The 10,753-nt window shown below is 49.6% G+C and overlaps 1 protein-coding gene across 1 annotated transcript in view; it reads left to right on the top strand.

Annotated features, from left to right (window-relative positions):
* The window catches only part of FAM26F (family with sequence similarity 26 member F), a 9,659-nt gene extending 3,056 nt beyond the window's left edge, over positions 1–6,603 (top strand). The window contains exon 2 of the mRNA XM_019520057.1: positions 6,126–6,603. Within this exon, the coding sequence (XP_019375602.1) occupies positions 6,126–6,536 (411 nt within the window). The 3' untranslated portion in view covers positions 6,537–6,603. The remainder of the gene's footprint in view (positions 1–6,125) is intronic.
* The last annotated feature ends 4,150 nt before the right edge of the window (positions 6,604–10,753 follow it).

Raw genomic sequence — 10,753 nt, 5'->3', positions numbered from 1 at the left:
TTGAGCAAGTAAGTCCCAAGGGGAAGAGGGGTAGGAGGGCTGAGGGTGTAGGTTCACTGGGGTGGTTATGCCTGCTCCCCCAACCCATCTGCAGGTCATGCCTGACCCCCCCGCCCGCAAGTCATTCCTGCCCTGACCACCCACCTGCAGGTTGCACCTACCCTCACCACCCCAGCCACAAGTCATGCCAGCTACACGCACCTCACCCATGGGTTTATTCTGCCCCCCCTCCATCCATGGGTCATGTTGGCTCCACCCACCTCACCTGTGGGTCACACTAGCCTCCTACCCCACCCACAAGTCACACTTGCCCCCCACCCCTCATGGGTCATGCCTCCCCCCATCTCCTTCAGCCTGCTGGACCCTCAACCGCCTACTAGATCCCTATTCCTGACTTACCTGATATCAGGCAGCCATTTTGACCCAATTTAGCCTCCCCCTAAATGTCTGTATTTAACTATAATAATTCCATGATAGGGGCGCCTGGGCTCTTTAACTCTAGTCAGCAGCCAGCCTAGGAGTAGAGCCCCAGTAGAGTGACAAATGACTGGCAGCTCCTGTGGCCAAAATCATTCCAAACGTATTGGTACCTGCCTTTCCTTTGGATTAAACCAGCAAGGCTGAGAGGGGACATTGGTATGTAGGCAGCTCAGTGTCTCCGTTTACATCACCCAGGCTTCTGCAACCTGGATAGTTCACTCCAGCTTCACTTTATCTTTCAAGTGAGTATTACATTCAGTGAGTTTATGTCTCATTCAGCATAAGTCTACAGACAGATGCCTACCACAGCTCTTCCACTAGTTAGTGTTTTCTGCTCCTTTCCAAAGAATGTAGTTGCAACTAAGGTAGACACAGTTAAGGTGATTTCATTTCTTCCTCACCTCAGAATTTTAAGGTAACAGCCCTGGAGTTTTGTATATTTATCTAAAATTACTCATATAGATCCATAACATGCAGCTAAGATGGCTATGACTTAGCTGCCACCTTTTCAAATTAACATGACTAGATTCAGGGGAATCATCCTGTTTCACATGTGGAGGTACACAGTTCTCCTGTTAGTTCTGTGTCTCAAGCCCTTCTGTCATCCTAGCAGATAAAAGGGAGACATGTTATTTGGATTTGAATGGTGAGATGTCCAAATCTATGATTGACTTCAGTGTAAAGTATGCTGTTCCCCAATACAGTGCCTGCCACACTGGAGCATACAGTCAGTCTTCCTCTTTCTTGCTCTCCTCCTGGCCCTATGAATCTTTCCCTTGTGCCTAGCCAGTACACCACCTTAAACAGGAGTACTGTGCTTTCAATCAGGCTTAGGCTAGATATCAGGAGGTGCTACTTCATGGTCAGGGCGGCTAGGATCTGGAACCAACTTCCAAAAGAAGTGGTGCTGGCCCCTACCCTGGGGTTCTTTAAGAGGAGGTTAGATGAACACCTTGCTGGGGTCGTTTGACCCCAGTAATCTTTCCTGCCATGGAAGGGGGTCAGACTAGATGATCTTCTCAGGTCCCTTCCGACCCTAGAAACTATGAAACTAGGATGTGCCCTAGTAGTCAGGGTACTCCTGAGAAATTGGTTTAAGTATCCTTGGGGTGAGGTGGGCTTGAAACCAAGATCTCCTATGTCCTGAGCTAGAGCCTTAAACTGCTCGGAGAAGGGGAGCCTGACAGACTGACTTCATTATACATGATGAATAACATGTGCCCCTGGAGACTGGGTGGGCACAGTGACTGTCCGCAGGTGGTGGTGGCAGCAGCGGAGGCGTGGCAGTGGTGAGTAGGGAGCTCCCGCAGGCAGCCATGGTGGTGTTTGGGCAGGGGGTGGCAAGCAGCAACTGCACGCAGGCACCACCAGCTGTGTCAGTGGTGCTTCTCTCAGGGTGTGCACCGCCAATCTCAGGGGGTGCATGTGCACCCATGTGCACCCCCTACATGTTGACAATGTTATAAAATATGTTGTTCTTTGTCATAAAAGTCTAGTGTTTAGAGTACTTAGCCAAGATAGGAGGTGGGGCTGATGTTCTTCATACACCCTTTGTCTTGTGGAGAAAAAAATTAGGCACAACTGCAGTGGTACTGCACAGTCATTTGGTACTTGCTAAAGCATTATGAGCACCTAAAGCAAGTACTAAATGTGCAGTACCTGCCAGGGCTGCACAGTCCCAGTAGCAGATGGGTTGTTTCTGACCCTACTGCACAATAGCAACAAGCTACTGTACAGTAGCTTATTACTGCTGCACAGTAGTGGCAGCATCACAGCTAGTGCCGGCCAATGCTACATTGCCATAGGGACAAGCATGTTGCCAAAGCTCATTGCTACAGCAACATAGCATCTCATGTAGACATGTCCACTGGGCATGTCTACATAAGGCACTTTACTGCACAGATACACTAATTTACTGTGCAGTAAACATCACCATCTACACATGCAGATGCTTTCTGTGCAGTAAATTAATCTACTCTGTGGTTAATTTGTTACCTCAAATGGAGGTAGCAAATTCACCAAAGAATAGTTACTGAACAGTAGCACACATGTAGATGCAAACTTGGAGAAAATTTGTTCCCAGTCAGCCCTAGTACTAGGGGATCACCTGCAGGCTAGCCCCAGGGTCACGGGGCTTGGCGCTTCTCCAGCTCTGGGGCTGGGGAGGCTCTTTGCCTGCCTCAGCCTGGCCCTTAAAATGCTGCGGTGACTCTGGAGCCCTGAGCCACTTGCAGCCAGCCTCTGGGTTCTGGGTCCCACACCAGTGGCCCCAGGCCAGCTGCAGCAGTCTGTCCAGGCCCCAGCACTGGCCCCTGGCACAGCCCTACTGCCTGCCTGCTTGTCCCATGCAGTGCTGCATGCACGCTGTGCTGAGTGCTGCATGCACCTGCCCAGGCCTGCCAGCACCCAGACTATCACACGAAGCCCCTGAGGGCCATTGAGGAAGCCACACTGGTATCATCCCCAATGGCACACATTGCCTGCTGGGGACAGAACTGGCCCCAGGAGGGACCACAGACCTCATGATGCTGTGGGGTGAGGTTGTGCTCCTAAGCCAATTTGCCTGGAGTGAGTACTCCAACAATCATATCTATGAAGGCTTGTCAGGTTGCATGTAGAAGCATGGGCATGACCGGTTGGTGCACTAGTGTTGCATAAAGATCAAGGCCTTATGGACACAGTGGGTTAGCATCAGCAACTACAACCTCTGTTTGGGGGCTACCTGCAAGTCCATGCCCTTTATGTGGCAGCTGGACCAGATCCTCACATCCCAGGACTCCTGCCAGAGCTAAGCCATGTATTCCAGCATGGGTGGCCTGTCCAAACCTCCACTGTGGTTTGGCAGCCGTGATGAGATGTCATCAAGGGAGGGCCCCTAGGGGCACCAGGAGCCCATCCCACCACAGTCCCTGCCCTGGCATCATCCAGCAGCTCCAGCAGCCTGGGAGTGCCTGTCCCACAAGCTCCAGGTGCACAGGCCAACCTAGGAGGCCAGCTTGGCTATGGTACCACCAGCCCTCAGAAGCTCCAGCTTGTCCCAGGAGGGGTCCCTGCCCAGGAAGATAGGCACTGCACCCCTGCATGCCAGGACACCACTGGGAGCCACACATTGTCACTGCAAGCAGGAACAGACTCAAGCCACGAAGCACACCTACTATGCCTAGCTGGTAAGCCCTGCACTGGGAGAAGGGCCCTTCCCTTTCCTCCCCACCCCTGCCCCTGCCCCTGCCCCCCTCTCCTCCTGGCCTAGCCGGGCTCCCCATGGCCCCTGGTGTTCTCCTCCACAGCACACAAGAAGGTGGAAGGCAGTGCAACACTTTATTGAGCAGCCTGTGTCCCCTTAGCTAGGCTGGCACGGGCCTTTCACATGCAGAGAAATGTGTTGATGCCTGTGGTGATGTTGTCCTTGGTTGCAGGGTGCAGAGATTTGTAGCATAGGCACAGGTACCCCTCCAGGTGGTGGTGAACATTGTGGAGCAGTGTGGGCTTGCCAGCCACACCATCAAAGCTCAGGGTTCCATGCCCTGTTCTCAGGTGTGCCTGGGGCACCATGGTGATCAGCAACAGCAGTGTGTAGTGGGTCAGGCACCCCTTTGTCTATGAAAAAAGCTCTTCATGGTGTGCCTGGGACACTGTCAGCAGGGGCATGCTTGAGCTGCAAAGCAAGTGTGGGGTTGGGGGTGGGGGGCAGCCACAGGGTGCCTCTCCAGAGATGCTCGCTGAGGAGAAGGCTGGGGATGCCACCCGCTCCATGTCCCAGTTGCCTGGGAGCCTCTGGCCCCCTGAACCTGGGCACTGTGGGCTTGACAGCAACGGAGGAGACAGTTTGGCCTGCAGGAGAAGTGGGGTGGGGGGAGGGGGGAGTGAGTTTGGAGCTGTGGCAGCAGGTGCTGCCAGGAGCCAGGCCTGTCCCAGCCTGGGAAACTGGTGGAGAAGGCAGACTGCACCCATGGAGTGAGTGGGGACGGCAGGCTCAGCTGGTGCATGCCTGTGCCAGGGCCTCCCTGGCTGACTTACCATGATCTCTGGATACCTGTGCACACAGAACCCCCAATCTGAGGCCAGGCAGCATACAACCCCCTGGTATAGTGCATGTTATCTCAGAAATGTTGCAAACTCTCACATACAGCCTCTTTCTCCTGGCTCTGCAGGTCCTGCAGTTGCATGCAGGGGAGAGGCGCTGGCTGCACATGGGGATATGCCTTCAGGGTCACTGTCAGTTTCAGCCGAGGCCCTTCCTATGCGTCAGCTGTGGCAGCAGCAGACCCAAGACTGGATCTGGCTGCTGGACTGACTGGTCACCATGGTGGAGGAGTGTTATGGACTCGCAGGCCTGGCGAGCAGAGAACATCATGCGCGAGTGGGAGAGGGACTGGGAGAGGGATCGGGCAGACCAGGTGTTCTGGGACAGGCTCCTGGCCCTTGGGGAGAGGAATCTGGAGGCCCAGGAGTGACAGGCTGCCATGGTGTCCAGGGTAGTGGAGCCCACAGAGGAGGACTGCTGGGTGCTGGACACCATCCTGGCCCTGATGGTTGCCTTTGTGCCACCCATTGCCCAGCCCCAAGCTGCAGCCCTGCCTGCCCCCTGGCAGCTTCCCACCACCCAGCTGCAAGCCCCCTCCACTCAGCCCCCTACCTGGGCCTTGCCCTGCTGCTTGCCCCAGTTCCATGTGGTCCTGGAGCAGGAGCTGCCTGCAGTAGGGCCATCACCATGTCCAGACCCTGCTGGCCCAACCAGCTGAGTGCAGGAGGGGAAGCTGGCTGTGCTGGCAGAGCAGTGGCTGCCCTCACCCCTGGGTGAGCCCCCTGCCCACTGGCCTCACTGTGGTATGTGCATCCATGGTGGTATGTCCAGAAGCCAGGGTGCTGGGCACCTGTTCCTGAGCTCTGCCCCTAGGAACTCCCACCCCACTACCCTCCACCCTGGGAGGGCACACTGAGCACAATGTACATAGTCTTCATGGGGTGGTTGGGGGGCCTCTGTGGGTCAGAGGGGAGGGTGGAGGGGCTCTGTGATTCAGGAGAGATGGGGCCTGCTGTGGGAAAGGGATGGGGGAAGGTCTCTGTTTTTGGGGAGCGAGGGGCTCTGTTGCTGGGGAGGGAGGGGGATGGAGTCTGTGTGGAGGGGAATAGTGTTTTTCTGAAAACTGTACACATCAAGCAGGATGCTGGAGATGCACAGTGCAACTGGGGTTGAAAGGCAGGTGGCCAGAGAGCAGTACATGGGGCTGGCTTTTGAAGATCACCCCCGGCTGCAGGCAGCTGTGGCCACAGCTTCCAGCTCCCTCTGGCTACTGCAGGGGGGTGGTGCAGGGCTGGAGGAGGCCAGGAGCAGACTACTTGCAGGAGCAGCAAATCTGCTCCCAAACGGCTGCACGTGTAGGCGCCTGTTCAGGGCTGGTTTGCTTTGCAGTATCTTACCGTGGAGTAAACCCATATGGCACTAATTGCACATGTAGATGCCCCCACTTAGAAGTTGCTTAGGTACTGCTTCTTTTTTGTACAGATAAAATAGGATGGAGAACAGGCTTTTCAAGCAGTGCCCAAATATGGATGTCCTGTCTAAAACAATGTTAACTTGTATATGCTCTGGATGTTGCTAACCATCTGAAAACTTCATTAACTCATTTGTTTGTTCCCTGAAGGTTCTAGGATGGATTCTGATAGCTGGTTTCATGACTTTAGTACTGATTTCCACATGCATCAAGCGCTGTCGTTCTCCAGTCAGTTTTCTTCAGCTCGAATTCTGGAAAATATACTTGAAAAAAGAACAGGAGTTTTTTGGTAACAAGGCCAAAGAGCACGCAGCCAAGATGGCAGAAAGAAATGTGAGCTGCTACTTTGACTCCACTGAGCTAGAACCATTTTATACTCCAAGCAACAAAGCCTGGTGGCAGATCTCATCTTTGTATGCCTTTAATACTAAAGAACAGTATTACAGCATGATACACAAGTACGTTAGCTCAGAGAAAGATAAGAGCATCAGTTCGGCTGAAGGAGACGTGTTCCCTCACATTCTTGGGTTTGTGGATGAGGCTGAAACACAGATTCCATAATGAAGAAATTCTATTCTACTTAGAGGTATTAAAATGTGGTCTTGTTCCACCACAGTGGACCACAGAAGATGCTAATAAACCCGTTCCTGCCCAGGGCAGGGGGTTGGACCTGATGATCTGTTACTATGATACTGTGATACTATGACACTTTTTGGGATATTGTTTTAAATATTTTTTTTAAAATGTCTTTAATAAATTGTAGATTTCTGGATGGCCATTTTTAAATATTTTTTTCTCTAACTTTTCCAAGTTAGGCTTGTTACATAGCCTAATCTCATCAGCCGTGGGTTTTTTTGATGCTATAAGATATTATAAAAAATGGCAAAAAAGTCTTGCATCAGCTAGTCTCAGAGCTCAGGGTATTTGGCAACTTAGATTCCCATCTTACATGAAAAATATGTTTTTAAAAAGGAAGGAGCAGCAGTATAGGTTTTGACTAACAGTAATGGAGGAGGGTATTATATGTACCTTGTACCACATTCTAATGAATTCATATTGAGGAATTTGCTGGTAGCACTGAAGTGAAGGAACAAGGGAAACATTAAGAACACAAATCAGAATGTATCCTAGCATATTAATATTGATTTGACATGAAAATATGTCTAAAAAGGTAATTAAATTGTGGACCCCTTTGTGGTTTTTTTTGTCTGTGAGTTCTCCAGGCAAGAACCATCCCCTTTGTAAGCATGTTAACACAAAGCATTTTGCGGATGCCAGCAGAAATAAACATGTTTATCCTTTTTGTAATACCAGCTACATTCTCAGCACTCAGTAAGTAATGGCTCTGTGAATGTAATGAAGTATTTGTACAGAATTTTACTAAGATAAAGCATTCCTATTTCCCTACATGCTGGGAAATTTATACCATTATAATAAAACTAAAAACTTCCCTCCAGGGAATTTCCATTTTCTTTACTGTGCTCTGAGATTGGTTGTGAATTGCAACACACATTTTATACTGGTTACTTTGCTAAAAGCATGAGACCAAAAGGCCATTCACTGAATCAGCATCAGCACACTTCAAATCAATCAGGGGAAAAAAGAGCAATGCATTTCCAGTACTCACTTTATTTTGCCTTTTGTACGGAAGCAAAATAAAGTGAGTATTGGAAAAGCACTGTTCTTTTTTATTGTATGAAGAAAGGTTTTTCATGCTACCAGTATGAATATTTCTAGCAAATAAATATACCTAATGATATTATTAATAAAGAATCTCTATAAACAATAATAGCTATCAAGGAGGGTATATCTTAAAAAGTCAAAAATACTGTAAGAATTTATCAGTAACCAGGTTCAAAAAGGGGTTAGAAAAAGTCATAGAGGACAGGTCCATTGGGAGCTGTTAAAGAAAGCAATTAGGAATATATTTTCTGACATCCCTAAATCAAGGATGGTTGATGCAGTAAGGTTATGACAAGAGATGGATTACTCTCCTCATATCCTGTTTGTATACTCTCCCTTTAAAACATTTTCTAATTGTCACTGATAGAGACAGGCCACTGGCCTAGATGGACCTTTGATCTGACCCAAAAGGGCACTTATTATGATGTTACATAATTGAGGATACAAGTTGAACATGAGTGCCCTTGAATTGCAATCCCCCTCTGAAAAGTGACTTTGAATGGCACTTACGTCGTTAGAGTAAAAATTATTAGAGCCAGATTCTATTCCATCTATTAGACACCTAGATGGACTTAAGTACCTAAGTGTGATCCTATTCCACCCTGTGCATGTCCCAGAAAAGTAATTAATGAAGAATATGGATGTGAACTTCTACCTGCTTTTTGTGACTTCAGTTTAAGGCTATGATGATGGTGTGTTAGACTTTTCAGGAACTTCAGCATGGTGGAGCAGGATTACACTTAGGCACCTAAGTTCACTTAGGCTAAAAATAGACATTGCCAAATGAAGCAGTTCAGTTGTGCAGGCACATCCATCACACAAAAATTTTTATGGCCTCACAAAGGCAATGAATGTTGTGACAGAACACACTTTTGGCTGTCTATCACTTTAAGGGCTGGAGCAGGGAGCTGCCAGCTGGCTGATGAAGGTGGCCATTTTGGGGAGCTCTGTTATAAAAGCAGAAAAGTTTGTGTTCAGCTGCTTGGGAAGCAACATTGCCTGGTGGAGTTCCTGCTCCTGGAATATCCTGGTAAGGGCAGAAGCTAGGGGTTTGGCATGGAGGCTCCTGGTTCTCAACATAACCTAAAACTGTGCCCTGCCAGGATAGGGAGGCCTGGTGGGACTGCTGGTGGCATGGCAGCCCCACTTAAATACCATCACCTCCCTGGTATAAGGGAGGTTGGAGTGCCTAAACCCCTGATCCTACCATTGGGTGGGTTACTAAGGGTGTTAGGGGGGCAAGGTAAGCTTAGAAGTGCCTGACTCCCATGGGGTTTTAGACCCTGGAGGTGGTTGGGGTGGAAGACCCCCAGGCTCTAGTGTATGGGGTTGGGTTGTGGCCTGAGAGAGGGGTGTAGTATTCTGGTAAGGGGTCAGGGGCAAAGTAGGCCCAGAGTTGAGCAATTGCTCAGTCCTGTTTGGGTGAGGGTCATGGAAGAGGCCCAAAAGATAATGCCAAGGCTAACCAAGGAGTGGAGAGCAAAGCCCAAGGATCTCTGTGAGTAGGGTGGTGGGAATGTGGCCTGGATAAGCAGTGTGCAAGAGACCAGGTAAGAGCCATTGGAGTGCAAGAGACCCTGGTGAAAAGGGAGTGGTGTGTGTGTGTGTCCCAGAAGGGGTCAGTATGCAAAAGATACAACTGTGTCCCTAGTTTGGCCTGGCCTTAAGCCAGATTATTATCAGACAGGGGGACATCAGTGAGGCATGGGATATGTATAGGGATGGGTGGAGCATATATATATCACCCATGGTCATTTGGGTGCACAAAGGGCCTATTTTCCATCATAGCCATTTACGAACAAGGCATGGCAGGTGAACAAGGCGGGCAGTGTGCCTGGAGACAGGGCGGAGCCATACTAGTAATGAGCCTGGAAGCTGCTCATGTCACAAATACAATGCTTGTTTCTACCCTTAGACATCTAATAAGTGAAACAGAATCTGGCCAGTAGCACATACTGAGTGCATAATTACGTCGGTAGAAGTGGGCAGCAAATAGCTTTCCCATTCCATGAGAGAAACAGGTATGGGTTCTTGCTGTGCCCCAATCACATCAGGAATCTGAATTTAGGCCTCCCAATTTAGTGTATATTAAGTAATCTGTACTAATTTGTCTCTTGGTTTTCATACCAATGGTGTCCTGCTGGGGAGTAGGAACATTACTAAATTCTTGAAAGATTTCAAAGGATAGGAAAACTGCTTATTGCTTATTGCTATTCAGAATGTGATTTAGACCCTGCAAAGATTTTATTTGTAAACTGAGAAAGACACTATATACAAAGAAACACTGTTTATATCTGTTTTGACTTACTTGGGGACTTCATTTAAATCCTGCATAATATACTTAAGATCAGTTCCTGAGGTGATGTATATGATGCTATGCTATGACAGTCTGAAACTATATGACAATCTGGCCTTTAGCTAGCAATAAGATTTCCACATTACAGTCAGGCCTCAATTTACACAGTATTTTTTTTAAATGGTTTCAGTTATGTATGGTCAATTAATTGCAACCCTTTATTTTTGTACACGGTATGGATTCACTTTTACACAGTGCAGCATGGTCACCAAGATATGCAGATGTGTCTAGAATCAGCTGGTCACTTCCCACTCCATCTCCTCCACACTGCTCTCAGTGTAGCTGGTAAGCATGTTGTGTTGCAGTAGAAGGGGACTGAAGAGGGAAGGGGTGTGGTGGGGAGCAGATTAACTCCTGCTGCGGTGAGAGGGAGAGTGGAGCAGGCACTGCCCAGGGGCAGGCTCTGAGGGATGTCTGGGACAGAGCTGTGGCTTGTCCAGGAGGTGTGTGTGTGTGGGGGGGATGACTCCCACCTCTGCACGCACCCCAGAAGGGCACCGGGGGGGGGTATGTGCCCCCCAGAACTGCACGAGAAGGGGCTGCGGGCTGAAGCCAAGGACCTTCTTGGCAGGGGCTGAGCCAGGTTGGGATCAGGGCAAGTGGTAGTGGTGCTGGAAGGAGGCTACGGCGAAATTTGGGGTGGCTGCAGCTCCCCCCATAACCCCTTCCAGCACTGTCACTGCCTGCTCAAAGCCCAGCCCCCACTGAGGAAAAAGCCCGGCGCAGCTCTGGCTCCAGC

This window comes from Gavialis gangeticus, unplaced genomic scaffold, assembly GCF_001723915.1.
Source record: "Gavialis gangeticus isolate Ggan-Ray unplaced genomic scaffold, GavGan_comp1, whole genome shotgun sequence".
Classification (NCBI taxonomy): Eukaryota; Metazoa; Chordata; order Crocodylia; family Gavialidae; genus Gavialis; species Gavialis gangeticus.
The sequence above is the reverse complement of the archived record's forward strand: the minus strand, read 5'-3'. Positions and strand labels throughout refer to the sequence as shown.